Here is a 17,758-nt window from a genome sequence, read left to right as displayed (position 1 = left end):
ACCTCAGAATGTGACATTCATTTTTTTTTTTAAGATTATATTTATTTACTGGGGAATCCCTGGGTGGCTCAGTGGTTTGGCACCTGCCTTTGGCCGAGGGTGTGATCCTGGAGTCCTGGGATCGAGTCCTGTGTTGGGCTCCCTGCGTGGACCCTGTTTCTCTCTCTGCTTGTGTCTCTGCCTCTCTCTCTCTCTCTCTCTCTCTCTCTCATGAGTAAATAAATATAATCTTTTTTTCTTTTTAAGTTATTTATTTATTTATTTATTTATTTATTTATTCACGAGAGACAGAGGAGAGAGAGAGAGAGAGAGAGAGAGAGAGAGGCAGAGACACAGGCAGAAGGAGAAGCAGGCTCCCTGGGGGGAGCCTGATACAGGACTTAATCCCAGGATCCTGAGATCACAACCTGAGCCAAAGGCAGATGCTCAGCCACTGAGCCACGCAGGCATCCCAGAATGTGACTTTATTGGGAACAGAGTCCTCATGGATGTAATTAGTTAAGAAGAGGTCATATTGGAGTAGAGTGGGTTCCTAATCCATTACGGCTGATGTGCTCTTTTTATAAGGAGACAGACACACACACGGGCAACACCAGATGAGGATTTGAATTATTGAAGCCACAGCCAAGGAATTTTCAGAAGTAGGCAGAAAGGTCTAAACAGAGCCTTCTTTGGTACCTCAAAGAGAACGTGGCCATACTGATGCCTTCTTCTTAGCCTTTTAGCCTCTTGAACTGTGAGAAAATAAATTTTTATTATTTAAGCCCCTCAGTTTATGGCACTTTATTATGGCAATCCTAGCAAACTAATACAGCTGGGGTATTCATGGGTGATATCCTTTCTGGCCTTGGACACCTGTCACTTTACTTAATATCCTCACTTCTGTCAGACTGGTAGCTACAGCCACTTCCTTCTGATTGTTTCCATCAAATCCACCCAAATCCTAACAGCTTAGCCTGTAACTCAGGTGGCATGGCCAGGTTGGGATACACTGGGGTGTTCTTAGAATTCATACAATATTCAAAAGTTGGTGGGGGAAAATATGCTCTTGGATGAATCTTTAGATGTGTATTTTTATATCTCCAGATATATATGAATCCCACATATCTGGTGTCATCACCCACTTATAAGGGCTCAAACTCAGAAATAAGCACCCAAAAAATGGCTTCAGCTACTCAAGAGATCTCACAAAGTAGCTGAGACTGGTTACCACCGTTTGCCATATCTGTAAACAGTGTAGACACAAAGAACAACAGCTTAAGGGCTCGGGGCTGGCTTGCTGTTAACTTTGCTGTTGTACACCTGCCTGCCTCCAGATTCAGAAGACAACTCTGCCCCTGCTGGACCTTTAGCAGGGCTTTCCTGGATCCATCCTTGCCTTTAATTCCTGAATCCTTAATCTGTAAAGCCCCAGAGAAAGATATTTCCCTTCCCACCCACCCAATCTCACCCCAGACCTCAAAGTTTTCACTTTTGGATTCTAGATCTGCCCCTTCTAGAATGATTGTGGAAATTTCCACTTTTGCTGCCTGGAATTGCATCCCCCGTTCAGAGGGGTTGGCCTTCCTCTTTGGGCCTGGCAAGATAAGAGTATCCAGACACAGCCGACCAACGTTGCCACAGTTCTCCAGGCCAGAGTAATTTAGCCTGGTACCACAGCACCCGCCAGACACTCACATATCAATTCACACTGAGCTTGGTCAAATCTAGTCCAGTTGGGGATTTTTTAAGATTTTACTTTTCACAGCAAAATTGGGCAGAGATATGAAGATTTCCTATATTCCCCTTGGCCCTACAATCACCATCCCCCACCATAATAACTGATAAACCTACAGTGACCCATCATTACCACCCAAAGTCCATAATTTACATTAGCCTTCATTCTTGGTGTCATATATTCTATATATTTTGACAAATGTATAAAGACATGTATCTAACATTACATTATCACACAGAGCAGTTTCACTGCCTTAAAATTCCTCTTTGCTCTACCTGTTCATATCTCCCTCCCCCTAGCCCCTGGCAACCACTGATCTCCACCATATTGCCTTTTCCAGAGTGTCCTATAGTTGGAATCATACAGAATGAAGCCATTTTATGTGGCTTCTTTCACTTAGTGACAAGTATTTAGAGTTATTCCATGTCTTGTCATTACTTGACAGCTCTAGTTGCTGTTTAACAATTTCTTTATTATGAGATGGATGTTGGGCCTTCCTCCTCCTCATGCAAACTTCAGGTCTCAAGTCTCAACTTGTGGCAAATCTCTTTTTCTTTCCATCTTTCATCAATCTATTTTAGAACAAGAATTTAGAAATGAGAAGACTGTCACAGAAAAATGCACACCAATGTGGTTATTTGAATTCAAAAATGAGTTTAAGTGTTTTATAGTGAAAAATAAATATTATTTGACTGTTTTGTTTGACACTGAGGCCTATCATGATAGGTGACAGGTGTTATCCACCGATTGAATCCACATGGTTCCCTGCGTTTAATGAATATATTCCAAGAGTATATATATATTATGCAGTGTCCTGGAAAATACAGACTTTACAACTGTTTAAATTCATATAGGGACGCCTGCGTAGCTCAGTGGTTGAGCATCTGCCTTTGGCTTAGGGCGTGATCTGAGGATCCTGAGATTGAGTCCCACATCGGGCTCCCTGCAGGGAGCCTGCTTCTGCCACTGCCTGTGTCTCTGCCTCTCTCTCTCTTTCTCTCTCTCTCTCTCTGTCTCTTATTAATAAATAAATAAATAAATTCATAGTAAAATATTTCGATGTCAGCTTAGAAATGTATGAAGAGGTACAGAATTTCTCAAGAATTTTTCAAATTCTTTTATGATGTACTTGAACAAAGATGTTTGAGGGTCACCAGCTAGAAGCAACTGCATGAAGGAGCAATGGTAGCTTCATATTTCTCACATCAGTTACTCTTCAGGACATCATTGCATGACAACTGAATACAGTCACTACCCAGAATAACCCAGGAAACATTTCATCTGGTTCCTACCCTATGTCAGCTAAAGCAGGGAAGTATGTAATGCATATCAGGATGATGATTCAAGTGAAATGTCTCTCAGAATGCTCATCAAAAACTTCATTCATCTAATTGGCTAGCCACTTCAAATTTGGCCATTTTTAGATTTTTTTAAAGATTTTATTTATTTGGGAAAGAGAGCATGCGAGTGCACTAGCTTGGGGAGGGGCCAAGGAAGAGGCAGAAAATCACAAGCAGACCCCCTGCCAAGCAGACCCAGAGCCCTTAGATCATGACCTGAACCCAAACCAGGAGTTGGATGCTCAACCAACCACGCCGACCCAGTGTGCCTTTTTAGATTTCTAATTGCCTTCCGTGGTATTTAAATGTTTTGAAATGTAGAGAAGGAAATTGAAAAGAAACACCTGAGAGAATAAGGACAGGGAAAGTTATATTTACTAGGGCTTGATGTGAATCTTTGTCCTGTTCCTCACCTGCCTCTTGACCTTGGATAAGACTCCCTTTTGCCAGTCCTTTGCTAGGCGTGAGACAAAAGGAGAGTTGCCTCATTCATGTTTCTAGCCCCATCGCTTTGTACTGGCTTATCACTGCTGTATTAATAAGCACACAATAAATATTTGTATGGATGGATGAATGAGCTTTTGAATGACTGCCCATATTCCAGTCACTCCAGGGCCCAAAGACACCTGGGCAGGCATAGATGCAGCACGAACAAACTGCTACAAAAACCACACACAGCAGATGACACCAACAGTCCCACAATTAGTGAGGAGCTCGGGCACCTGGGTGGCTCAGTGGTTGAGATCTGCCTTCGGCTCAGATCGTGGTCCTGGGGTCCCGGGATCGAGTCCCGCGTCGGGCTCCCTGCAGGAGCCTGCTTCTCTCTCTGCCTGTGTCTCTGCCTCTCTCTCTCTCTCTGTCTCTTATTAATAAATAAATAAATTCATAGTAAAATATTTCGATGTCAGCTTAGAAATGTATGAAGAGGTACAGAATTTCTCAAGAATTTTTCAAATTCTTTTATGATGTACTTGAACAAAGATGTTTGAGGGTCACCAGCTAGAAGCAACTGCATGAAGGAGCAATGGTAGCTTCATATTTCTCACATCAGTTACTCTTCAGGACATCATTGCATGACAACTGAATACAGTCACTACCCAGAATAACCCAGGAAACATTTCATCTGGTTCCTACCCTATGTCAGCTAAAGCAGGGAAGTATGTAATGCATATCAGGATGATGATTCAAGTGAAATGTCTCTCAGAATGCTCATCAAAACTTCATTCATCTAATTGGCTAGCCACTTCAAATTTGGCCATTTTTAGATTTTTTTAAAGATTTTATTTATTTGGGAAAGAGAGCATGCGAGTGCACTAGCTTGGGGAGGGGCCAAGGAAGAGGCAGAAAATCACAAGCAGACCCCCTGCCAAGCAGACCCAGAGCCCTTAGATCATGACCTGAACCCAAACCAGGAGTTGGATGCTCAACCAACCACGCCGACCCAGTGTGCCTTTTTAGATTTCTAATTGCCTTCCGTGGTATTTAAATGTTTTGAAATGTAGAGAAGGAAATTGAAAAGAAACACCTGAGAGAATAAGGACAGGGAAAGTTATATTTACTAGGGCTTGATGTGAATCTTTGTCCTGTTCCTCACCTGCCTCTTGACCTTGGATAAGACTCCCTTTTGCCAGTCCTTTGCTAGGCGTGAGACAAAAGGAGAGTTGCCTCATTCATGTTTCTAGCCCCATCGCTTTGTACTGGCTTATCACTGCTGTATTAATAAGCACACAATAAATATTTGTATGGATGGATGAATGAGCTTTTGAATGACTGCCCATATTCCAGTCACTCCAGGGCCCAAAGACACCTGGGCAGGCATAGATGCAGCACGAACAAACTGCTACAAAAACCACACACAGCAGATGACACCAACAGTCCCACAATTAGTGAGGAGCTCTCTCTTTCTCTCTCTGTGTCTCTATGAATAAATAAATAAATTCATAGTAAAATATTTCGATGTCAGCTTAGAAATGTATGAAGAGGTACAGAATTTCTCAAGAATTTTTCAAATTCTTTTATGATGTACTTGAACAAAGATGTTTGAGGGTCACCAGCTAGAAGCAACTGCATGAAGGAGCAATGGTAGCTTCATATTTCTCACATCAGTTACTCTTCAGGACATCATTGCATGACAACTGAATACAGTCACTACCCAGAATAACCCAGGAAACATTTCATCTGGTTCCTACCCTATGTCAGCTAAAGCAGGGAAGTATGTAATGCATATCAGGATGATGATTCAAGTGAAATGTCTCTCAGAATGCTCATCAAAACTTCATTCATCTAATTGGCTAGCCACTTCAAATTTGGCCATTTTTAGATTTTTTTAAAGATTTTATTTATTTGGGAAAGAGAGCATGCGAGTGCACTAGCTTGGGGAGGGGCCAAGGAAGAGGCAGAAAATCACAAGCAGACCCCCTGCCAAGCAGACCCAGAGCCCTTAGATCATGACCTGAACCCAAACCAGGAGTTGGATGCTCAACCAACCACGCCGACCCAGTGTGCCTTTTTAGATTTCTAATTGCCTTCCGTGGTATTTAAATGTTTTGAAATGTAGAGAAGGAAATTGAAAAGAAACACCTGAGAGAATAAGGACAGGGAAAGTTATATTTACTAGGGCTTGATGTGAATCTTTGTCCTGTTCCTCACCTGCCTCTTGACCTTGGATAAGACTCCCTGAGGCAGCACTCCAGCACTGATAATATCCTGAAGAATGCAGTGAGGGGGAAGGTTAGGATCTGACCCATGGATTTAAGCAACACATTCTTGAACTCTGGCTATGTTAGCTTCTGCGTGCTTAGAGTCTGATTTCTCAGGCCTACTTATGATTTTATAAGCTTCATTTCCCTGTGTTAAGTTCGTTCCTGCTTAAAATTCCTACACTGAGGGCAGCCCCGGTGGCGCAGCGATTAGTGCCGCCTGCAGCTGAGGATGTGATCCTGGAGACCCTGGATTGAGTCCCATGTCAGGCTCTCTGCATGGAGCCTGCTTCTCCCTCTGCCTGTGTCTCTGCCTCTCTCTCTCTCTCTCTCTCTCTCTGTGTCTCTATGAATAAATAAATAAAAATCTTTTAAGAAAAAGTTCCTACACTTAACTCTGACTAATATGACCAGTCCCTAACTTAATTCAGAGAAAGAAGATGAGAAAGAGAGGATCCTGGCCCATCCTGTTGGCAACCTGGGCAAGACCAATCTGTTCCTGGCTTAGTTATTTGTGCTGAGGTAGGACTGGAACAACCACAGAGGGGGGTGCAACAAGACCATCCAAGAGGGGATCAAGTCAAGGAGGCATGACTGGCTGGCCCACTGTAGAGTCTGAGATAGGTGGAGATTACAGAGTTCAAGTCCAGCATGGGGAGGAGATGGGTCTGGAGATGTCAGCTTGAGCCAGACTGTGCAGGGTATCTCAAGTCTCATTTAAGAAACTTAGACCAAGGGCACTTAGCGGTTGAGTGTCTGCTTTTGGCTCGGGTCATGATTCCTGAGTCTTGGGATAGAGTCCTGCAACGGGCTCCCCACAGGGAGCCTGTTTCTCCCTCTGTCTGTGTCTCTGCTTCTCTCACTGCTTCTCTCACTGTGTCTGTCACGAATAAATAAATAAAATATTAAAAAAAAAAAAAAAGAAACTTAGACCAATGCTAAAAACACTGAAGCTGTTGAAAGGTATAAAATAACTAGACCCCACATAAGGGTCTAGAAGTTATAAAAGAAATCTTGGAGCTATATAGAAATGGTCTCCGGGAACCCGCTGGAGATTCTGGCCCCCAACCCGCACGGCACAGGCAGTCAAGTGGCCTGGATTCAGCAGAGGAAGGGAGAAGGGAAGGGATCTGAGAGATGGCTATTAAGTGTGTTCATCTGGAAGGAATTCTATTCCCAAATATATTCATGAGGTCAGGTGCAAGTTTTGTGGGGCCTGAAGTTTTTAAAAATTGGGGGGCTCTTATGTTAAAAAAATAAGAATACAAAATGAAGTACGAAAGTGGATATTTATTTAGCTAAGTTATGAATACTAAAAAGCTGCCAAGCGTTACAGACATCACACAATCCAAGAACTGCCTGATACATCTCACAATGCTTTTCCCCCATCTCCTCTTCATCCACATTTTTTTGGTGACATTATTTTCTACAGGGAGAATGGAAAGAATCTAGTCTGTCCTCCAGAGTGGCGGCCCTCCACGGCCCACACACACTCATGGTGCCTGGAGCTATAGAACAGGTTCACATTGAGAGACAACCTCAGGTTCTGTCCCTTTCATCATTGTGCCACGTGAGTGACAATGTGGAATATGTGCAACATGAATTGTCATAATGGGTAGCAGGAGAATTCCTAGAAGTCCTTCTTTGACAAGGAGAGCTAGCAAGAGCGTAACTCTACACCAAAGTGGGTGTGAGCCATCTAAATGAAACCTAAACCAAGTATCTTTCCAGAGTAACTGCCCCTAAGCTGGATCCCAAATATTCCAGGGCCACTATGTCACCTGACACAAAGAAAATGTAACAAAGAGGAGGGAGGCCAGTGTCATGGTGCAAAGAGTCAGTCGTCTCAATTCATTGAAATTAAATATTTTACTTTTGCAAATTTTACAAGAATGTGAAAAATAATCAGGGACACCTTGATTGCTCAGCAGTGGAGCGTCTGCCTTTGACCCAGGTCATGATCCTGGAGTCCTGGGATCTAGACCGACATTGGGCTCCCTGCAGGAAGCCTGTTTCTCTCTCTGCCTGTGTCTCTGCCTCTCTCTCTCTCTCTCTCTCTCTCTCTCTCTGTCTCTCATGAATAAATAAACAAAATCTTAAAAAAAAACAAAAAATGTCTGATCATATGAATGCATTGCTGGAAGGGCCAATGGGAGTGAGAGGCGCTGAAGCCTAAATTTTGTTAGCTTTGTTGTCAGTCTGCCTCTGCACACATGAAGATGGACTCCACTAAGGGAATTCAGGAACCAATTCCACCTTGAGACTCTGTAGTCAAAAATAAGTACCAAAGTCCTGCTCAGAGCTGATTCGGCTGACCCTAGGCACATACCTCCAGCCTAGTATCTAATAACCCTAAAAACTGGCCCTGGCAGTCACAGCTATCATCACCATTGTTGCCTGAATGGGGCCTGAGACACTTATTACTTATTACTTCTTGCCACCAGCTCCTGAAGGAAAATCCAAAGTGTGTGATGGGCTCGGCAGAGCCTGGCCTTCTGTGTAAAGGACCCTACGTGAAAAGGGGCCTTCCTAGCTTCTATGTGCAAGGCAGTTGATTTTCTCTTCAATGCCCTCCTCGTTGACCAGCAAATGAGGAGAACTGTGAGGTAGGCAGACCAGAACTTTCAACCCGATAAAGGCTGCGGTTGTCACACAGGATTGAGCAACTTTTTCTGACATCGTGATATGAATGGAAGGATAACCTAAAGGAAAGGCTTAGTCATTGAATAAAGTTTGTGGATGCCTCCATCCAAAGACCGTGTAAGAGTACTGAGGAAGATTTAAAAATTAGAAATAATTTATATGGAAAAATAGTTGATTGAATGAAGAAGGGTGCTTATTTATATAGCTAAGCAGGACCAAAGCAGATGTAGGCTCGACTAATCAATAAGACAGTGTAATTTATTTTTATTTTTTTTTAAATATTTTATTTATTTTTTCATGAGAGACAGAGAGAGAGAGAGAGAAAGAGAGAGAGAGAGAGAGAGAGGCAAAGACACAGGCAGAGGGAGAAGCAGGCTCCATGTAGGGAGCCTGACATGGGACTGGATCCCAGGACTCCAGGATCATGCCCTAGGCCAAAGGCAGGTGCTAAACTGCTGAGCCACCCAGGGATCCCAAGACAGTGTAATTTAAAGGAAGATTATAAAGTGGATAGCCCTCATAATTGCTCAGATGCATCTTTGTGCAAATTAGAAAAAGCTGCCCCTGTCTCATGACATTTTAGTATCATTTTCTGAAAAATTTATTTTACGATTAAACAAACCAACCTGTGCTATCTGTGAATGGAAATGGTCCACCTATAGCTGTGCAATGTATAAATTGCATAATGGTATATGGTAGGTAGCTCTAAATTTGACGTTTTTCTTCAGACTTATACTCATAGCTATACAATCTAACAATGTTAAGACAACATTTTTTTTCTGAAAATGCTTTTTACACACGATTTTCACATTATTAGGATGGGTCTAAATTTCTTAATGTGGCCTAAGATGACCTTTCCAATATTATTAGTTATTTCCAATTTTTCCAAGTTCCCTTCTAGTCTCTACCAATATGTACCTGTTTTTAAAAAGTTTCATAATGGTAATCAGCATTCAATTTTCTACTCTGATTTTCCCACTTACAATAATAGCATAACATTTTTTATTGCTATATTCTTTCTTTTAATGATGTATTCTATAATTTTATATCAAGCAAATATACTATAATAAATTCAATCACACTCCTTTTGTAATTTGAGGAACTTTAATCTGTATGCTATGGTTGGTAATACTGAACACATAGGAAATAAAGTTATATTGAAAACCTTTAGATAAAGAAGTTAATTAGATAGTATAAACAGGTAAAATAACTATCCTTCGAAAAAAATCATACCAAGATGAATATTCTATTGGACTATGGTTAATGAGCTAAATTTGTATCTGGATATTTTTTGTCTAAAGATCATATTACCTCATTTGTGTTTACATGGTTGAAAATGAGCCATTTTAGGATTAAGAACTCAGGAGGTACATTCCACATAAACATAGTGCAGTGAGATACACTGCAGAGAAGCAACGTGGTGTAGTGGAAAATATGTGGGTTTTGGCATCAAATGGATTTGGACCACTGTGCTTTGAAATCTTATGTTCCACAAAAATGGCTCATACCAGAATGCTCATAACAGCTTTATTTATAACACTCCAAGCTGGAAACAGCCAGGTGTACATCAATAGGAAAATGGATAAATAAACTGTGGTATAGTTTAAACCCATGGAATACTATTTGGCAATAACGGAATGAACTTCTAACACACACAAAAAACATGAGTGAAGCTCAAAATTATGCCCAGGGGAAAGAAGGCTTACACAACACTAGATAGTTTGTGATTCCATGACCTGAAGACCTAGAACAAGTGAAGTTAACCCATGTGAAAAACAAAAAACAAAAAACCAAAAAAACAGAACATTGGTTGCTTCTAGAGGTTGAGGTGGGAATTTACTCAGAAGAGATATAAAAGAACTTTCTGGAATGACAGACATGTTCTGTAACTTAACGGGAGTTTGGATTGTACATGGGTATGTGCTTTTCTGAGATCATGTCATGACAACCTTAGGATTTGTGCACTTCATTGTATGTAAAATGTCACAAAGAAAAGAACCTAAGCAAATAATGAACTCTAGTTAATGATACACATACCTAAGTATTTCAACTTACTTTGAAATTCATAAGAATTGAGATGGATTGGTGGGTGGCTAGAAAGATTGAGGTACAGACAGGTAAAGAGCAAGCCTGCTGTAACATGTTGGTTACAGAATCTCGGTTTTCCTGTGTTATTGAAAATGTTCATGATAAAACATTGGAAAGCATTTTTTTTTTAAAAAATATTTTATTTATTTATTCATGGAGACACACACAGAGAGAGGCAGAGACACAGGCAGAGAGAGACACAAGCAGGCTCCATGCAGGGAACCTGACATGGGACTTGATCCCAAGTCTCCAGGACCATACCCCAGGCTGCAGGTGGCGCTAAACCGCTGTGCCACGGGGGCTGCCCTGGAAAGCCTTTTTTTGATCTTGGGCATTGCTCATGAACTTCTCAAATTCAATTTCTGCAAAATGGGAGTAGTATTTATTTCACAAAGTTGCGAAGTTAAAAAAAAAATGGCCACAAAGATAGGCCTGTTAAATAGTAGACATTCACGTACCTGGCGATGCAACTCGCCTTCTCTCTGGTCCCCTCTGACCCGTCTTGCCAGTTTATAATATGTAAAAGATATGTCTTAGGATGCCGCAGCACTGCCTACAACCAGGTGGTCGAAAATAGCACAATTATTGGTGTCATGGGCAATGAATGGTCTACTGCCTGGGGATGATATCTTTCTTGAGTGGACAAACAGCTTTCATGGGTAGCAGTGGCTTAGACTCCACAGAGGAGGGACAGCCTGTGGTGATACTTGTTCCAAAGAGATTATTGGAAGGGAGAGAGGAAGGACAGAGTGGATTTTGACCAGTTAAAAAACAAAATAGTTCTTTAGCTCACTAAAAGCTCCATTTGTGAGCACCCACTTATTTCAGAAATGTTTATGAAGGGCCTACAGCATGCCTGGTATTGTGCCAGGAGCTGGGGGTGTAGAGATGGACGAGGCCAAGCACAGACGTAGGTGCCTCTCCTCTTGGAGGTTACGTTCTAGCAGGGCTAAAGTTGGTTGGATGTACAGAAATCATCTGTTAGCTTACAAGTATTTATTGACTATTCACTCGGTGCCAGCACTTAGAATACCATGATGAACCAAACATGCTCACACTCTCCTAGAGCTTACCACCCAACAGAAAAGTCAAATTTGATCAATCCTCAGCAATTCACACAGTATAAATTATACATGTGCAAAAATACTATCAAGAAGTACAGGTTACTTTAGGAAATTTAGGCAGAAGACTGTTTCCCTGTCGCTTGGGTGAAAAGAATTTCCCCACTAAACTTTTCTCAGAGTTAAGAGAGTAAGGTGAGCACAGAAAGACCAAGCCAGCCGAGGCTCACAGCAGGTCAACCATGGACTGAAGAACAGAATCAGTTATACCAGGGGGCAGTATAGTCAGTCACACTGTTTGCTCGTTCCTTTCGACTTCTTGTTAGCTTATGCCTTAGGAGTTCCAGTGTAATTTGGCCACAGAAAGCCAGGTGAGAGTCGCTTCTAGCCACTCGGAGGACTTCTAGAATTAAGTTTTTCTTATGTTTGATCAAAGATGACAGCAAACGCCCTGGCACTTCCGTGGTGCCAAGCAAGCTGCTGGAGGAGACACAGGGCCTGGGATCATTCCTCAAAGCCATTATACAATTTACCTACTGCGAGAACATGACCCCACCCCCCAGCGAGGTCACTGGCTCTGGGCAGAAAAGGTGGAAGCAAAGAGAACACGGAGAGCTGATGAGAGGTCTGCATGTCACAGATTAAAAACTTCTCTCCTACAATCATAACATGTGCTGGGAACAAATAAACACTGAAGCATCACTGCACTTGAGTGGGGACAAGCTGATCTAGGGGATTCCGAAACACTCACCCCTGAATCAGGATGGGGCTGGGCTGTGTTTGAAAACCTTCCCTTTCCTAGCACGATGGGCAGACATACAGCAGGTGGACAGTAAGTGCTAATTGAATTACCACAGGTTTCTTTCCATTCACTACCTGATTTCCTGGATGGATAAGAAAAATATAGAAATATCTAGTGATGAGCAAAGACAATGGACACATGGTAAGTTCATTTAGAGTCGTCAAGAAGTCAAAAGTAAGTCCTGGGTGGTTCAGCTTCTGCCTATGGCATAGATCTGCCTCTCTGTCCAGGGAGGTGACCAGGACAAAAGGGAATATTTCCTGACAGCTTCTTAAAATCAAGAAGGGTTGAAAGTGAAGGAAGCCAAGATAATCTGAGAGGGACAAGGATGAAAAACTAGGATTTCAAAGAGCTATGGCATGAGACTGCCTGGCTCCACAGTCTCGGCTCTTCCACTAACTAACGTGCTATGAAACTTTGGGCAACCTAGCCTCCATTGTCTCTTCTGTAATATGGGTACCTGTTCACAAGCGTTGCTTTTTCTCAAAAGAATTGTCTTTTAAAAAAAAAATCATCAGAGTTAATGCCCTTAGCACAATTTCTAGCATGTAATAAATGCTCCATAAATTTTAGTTTTCACTCCTAATGATTTATTTTAAATGATCCCAATTTCCTCTCTAAGATTTTTCATTAAGCATGATCTGCTAAATATGTAACTGGAGATAAAATTATCACAATTCTGAAAGACCTTTAGTATAAATATATTCAAAAATCACGGGGGCGGGTGGGAATCCTTTTTCTCACCCCCTGATTTTTGTCCCTGATATCTATGGCCACTACCTCCACACAATGGGTCATTAGTCTGGTCTCTCTGAGTTGGAAGCACCCTCCTCCCCCAAGCAGAGGGTCACACGACTTGACTGAGGAGTCAGGGTTGGATCCTCTCTCAAAGACAACTGTGTGTGAATAAACTGGATTACTTTGCTGTGGTTCCAGCGTGCACAGGTCCAGGGGATGTGCGCGGTCTGGGTCCCTGCGGCGGGGCCTGGGGCCTGGGGCCTGGGGCCTGATTTGCCTGCCAGGCCTTGCAGAGAGAGAGTAACAGACCTACAAGCACCCAGAGCAAAACGGGGCTGACACAGTGGAGATGTTTTCTGCTCTGTTTAAATGGTGAGTGTCCCGCCTCCGGGAATAACGATCTGGCTGAGAACCGACACACGCTTTTCCTCCTGGTCTGCCTCTGCAGAAACTGTTCCGGGCGCTGCCAGATCAACGACAGCATCTGGGGGCGTTCGGGCCGTCCCTGCCCTCGTTCCTTCCGACCTGCAGGCTTCTCTTCCCTGCCTGTCTCCGAAGGAGCCGGGGCCCAAGAGCCGCCCCCCGCCCCCGCCCCCGCCCCCGCTGCGGCCACAGCCCGGTCCGAGCTCCCAGCCCCTTGCAGGCCCGCTGACCCCTCGCTCGCAGCCCGGCCCTGGAGGCCAAAACGGCCGTCGGAGCCCGGCCCGCCCCCCGCGCGTGATAGGCTGCCTGGGAGGGCTGCAGCCGTGTCACCGCGAGGGCGCAGCCTTCGGAAACAGCAGCGGAGCTGGCCACGAATCTCCCCGGCTTTGCCCAAAGCCGCGCTCCGCGGTAGCAGGCGGGCATGGGGCACCGGGCCGCCGCCGTCAGCGCGGGCCGCCGGGGGGGCGGGGAGCCGGGGCCGCGGTGACCTCGGCGCGACCATGGTGCCCGCGGGAGCCCCCGAGGGCCCGGGGCTGCGGAGCCCGCGGGACACGGCGGCGGAGGCGCAGCGCAGCGGCAGCTCGCGGCCTGCGCGGGCCCGAGGTAAAGCGGCGGCTCCGCTCGTGCGCGTGTGTGTGCGTGTGTGTGTGTGTGTGCGTGTGCGTGTGCACCTGCCAGGTGTGCACAGAGCGGGGCGAGGTGTAACGGGGAGATGCAGAAGCCGGGCCGGGCCGGGCCACCGAGGGGTGGGCAGAGCCTGTGACTCTTTCACCTGGGGCAGAGCCACTGGCAAGGGAGCCCCTGGTGCGCGCGCGCGCGCACACACACACACACACACACACACACACACACACACGCTTTTTCATTTATCGGCTCAAGTGTCCAGGGGGTCACAAGTGGACGTTTAGAACCACCAGGTAGGTTTTCAATCGGTGTTTCAAGGAGGCTTCAGAAAAGTAGTTAGGCAAGCAAGGAACACTTTTCTAAAGTTCCCAGCCGATGCCTGTCATGAATTTGCAATGAGCTTCCAGCCTAAAACCTCTGCTTGATTTGCTCCCGCTCTCTTTCCAACTGGCCTTTCAGACTCAGGTTCCTTTCATACTTCTTCCTTCCGGAGGTGAAATTTGACAAAGTTTTAATTCATTCCAGTGGTCGTTTGCTATGCCAAGTGCTGGCCTTCGCTCCCACACTCACAGCTCCCACAAACACGGCGCAAGCTCCTGGCTAACCTCTCCTACTCTGTTAGTCAGTTCCCAAAGGAATAGAAAGAATCATAATAGGAAATTAAATCAACACAGATAATTCTGTGTAAGGCTTTGCCCAGCTCTGCTCCCCTTCACCATACAGTAAGTAGATTCCCAACCATCAGTTGGAATTTCATGAATAATCCAGAACACTAAGTGACACAAAAGGCATGTACCTTCCACCTTGTCATGGCTTTATAAAGGCATGTTTGCATCCTGGGTTTGTCTGATCCGGGGCTTGAGTCCCTGACACCACCCCACCCTCCCCCCCCCCCCCCCCCCCGCCCCCCCGCGAAGGCCTGGAGAGGCTCCTCAGCAAAGAGCCTCGGTCAGCCTTCCCAGCCCTGATCCCTGCTCAGCTTTGCTCCAGCTTTCCCACTTGTGGTCAAGAATGAATGCCTGGGGTCACCCTTCAGGGTGGCCAAGTCCTGTCCTAAGCAGAGCTCCTCTTCTCCACTTCTGCTTTTTGTCTCCGAGCAGCCCAGGAAGGCTTGTATTTGAGGGTCCAGGGAGAGAGCCGCAGTGTTCCCTTCAACTTCCTGAAAGATTGAGCTGCAGAGCTTGTGGAGGTGCCCAAATCAACAAAAGGGTTCACTAAATAGTTGGTGATAATGTCACAAAGAAGAAAAGAAACTCTGTCCTGAGCGGGCCTCTACAGCAACAATGAAAAATGAACTGTTTAATTTCGATAGGGCTTTGGAAGCACTGTGTACTCCTAATAGGTTAAACTGCGCAAGTGCACAATTATCCTGAGTAGGGTCACGAGTATTTGTGTTTGGAAAGATTGCGGATATGCACAAAATGCAATTAAAGTGCAACTGTTTATGTTCTAAAGAAGTGAACAATGAATAAATACTGTAAGTTATTTTTAAATTTTTAAAATTTAATTCTAATGAAACTTCATTGCGGAGAAAAGGAAGCTGGAGTGTTTTCCCCAAATCTTAAATGAACAAAACTTTGATTTGTGCTATAGTTTATATTTAGCTGAATACAAAACATTTTAGTACTACTTGTGCAAATTTTCCTAAGTTGTCTGAGATGGACCCAAAGGTAATGTTACATATATCTGTATTGACCAAATGAATGCATAGTGCAAGCTCACTCTGTGGTTTGGGATTACACTTTAGTCTGTTTTATGAAGTTGTTGAGGCTTAATGAAATAACGCTTGTCAAATACTTCTTTTCACTTCTTTGTATTTTAAACTTTCATAGTTTCATCCAGGAAATTCAGAGTATTTAAATATGTTCAATAATTATCATACTTGCCCTGCATTTGAAGATACAGGTTTTTCTATATTCCTAGATGGGAAAATTAAAGCACAAAGAGGAAAGAGTCCTACAACTCAGGGCAAGATAATTAAATCATTTGGGATACCAAAAAAAAAAAAAACCAAATCAAAACAAGAATTTCTAAACTCCGTGATAGCACCCGTTAATGCTTTGATGTGCAATGAAAAGTGTTGGCAGATCTCATGCGGCCATCCCTGCTTAAACTGGAGAGAATGCTTTGTTCCAATGGCTAGAAGCTAAACACTTAAATTCCTTTTCAAAAAGTTATAATTCAAAGTGCATATATTTTCAGTAAATTTTTCAGTGCTTACAGACATAAACGACCTCCTAGGCAGGACTGAGCTCAATCCTGATGCCTAGAGCTGACCGCAACATAGGTGATGTTAGGAAAGTGCGGGGCTAGAACATCTCACACAAGGGAGAGAAGATGTGTGGTTGGCGCAGGTCTACTCAGTGCTGGCACAAACTCACCTCGGTGTCTCTGGCCTGGGAGGCCTGATGCCTGCTCTTCCATCTCAGGAAGTGGGTCTCTCAGGCTCTTCCAATTTCAGGTTTCAAAAGTCTGAGATTTAAGTGATGCTCACTTGTGTTAATCAGATGAATAGCCAAAGGCAGTTGTTCTCAAACTTATTTAAATCTGTGAAACTCCTTTTTACAAATGAAAAGCTGAAGAGGTGATCTATATGTAAGAGAGGTAATCTTAGCACATCTCTGGAGGACAGAGGGGAGGCAGAGCAAGGAAAATCCTGTGGCAGGTGGCTCCCTGCTCCCTTGTTTTTTAAAAATATATTTATTTATTTACTCATGAGAGACACCCTGCTCCCTTTCCATCCATGTATCCCTGAAGGCTGAGCAGGGTCCTGGGTGGGGCCACGTTAGCAAACCACAGGTCCATCACTTCTCCGCTCATGCAGGCCATGTCTTTGAGGTCAGGGCATTCTTACTATGCTCTTACTGAGTCTTGGATGCTCAGGGTTAGCCTAAAGCAGGCCCGCTTGGATTTAGCCCGGCTTAGCTTTCTCAGCCTTCTTTGGGCAGCTTGAGAGGAAGTCTACTTGTAAGAGAGCTGAGAAGACTTTTCGAAGCAAGCTTATCCCCAGGGAAGAGTAAGTCTGGCCAAACAGCTCCACCTCCTAACAGAGCTTGGTTGTGAGACAAAGGGTTCTAACAACAACGAACCAGTCATTTGGGGAACACCCGGGGCCTTAGCGATTACCTTTTTTTCCAGGCTTTCCCATCAGTGAAAGAGTGATAAATCCTGTGACAAAAAATTATTGTGTTTTAAGAACAGGCGTTATTTAATAAGTTGGTAGCTGATAACAAATTAATGTATGCAGCTTGATATTGCCATGGGAATGACAGGATTTATAGGTATGCTAATCTATGAGACACTGTAGTCTCTTATCTGGAAATAAGACCAGATTAAAAGATAACCATCTCCCTTTTCACTGTAGTCAGCTTAGCTCTGACTGTGTGTTTAATGTCACTTGGAAATTACATCAAAAGTCTAAATTTGAGGCTTTTTGTGACTGTGAGGCTCCAGCCAATGACTTCTCCAAGATCTAGAAAGAGAGAAGCCTCTAAGCAAACATGGCCATGGCGGGACCTGTTTCACCACAAACTCTGGGTGGTGTTTGGCTCACATAGCCAGGGCTCTTGTCTCCCATTGAGATCACTGTGACCTAGAGAGGGCAGGGAGATTGCCCCTTGCCA

The 17,758-nt window shown here is 44.0% G+C and overlaps 1 protein-coding gene across 1 annotated transcript in view; it reads left to right on the top strand.

Moving 5' to 3' along the window:
• Nucleotides 1-13,872: 13,872 nt before the first annotated feature.
• SLC2A12 (solute carrier family 2 member 12) overlaps nucleotides 13,873-17,758 on the top strand; it is a 54,256-nt gene continuing 50,370 nt past the window's right edge. Inside the window, exon 1 of the mRNA XM_041742614.1 lies at nucleotides 13,873-14,114. Coding sequence (XP_041598548.1) covers nucleotides 14,012-14,114 — 103 coding nt within the window. The 5' untranslated portion in view covers nucleotides 13,873-14,011. The remainder of the gene's footprint in view (nucleotides 14,115-17,758) is intronic.

This window comes from Vulpes lagopus, chromosome 2 (genome assembly GCF_018345385.1).
Source record: "Vulpes lagopus strain Blue_001 chromosome 2, ASM1834538v1, whole genome shotgun sequence".
Classification (NCBI taxonomy): Eukaryota; Metazoa; Chordata; class Mammalia; order Carnivora; family Canidae; genus Vulpes; species Vulpes lagopus.
This window is presented reverse-complemented; position numbering and strand designations above follow the sequence as displayed.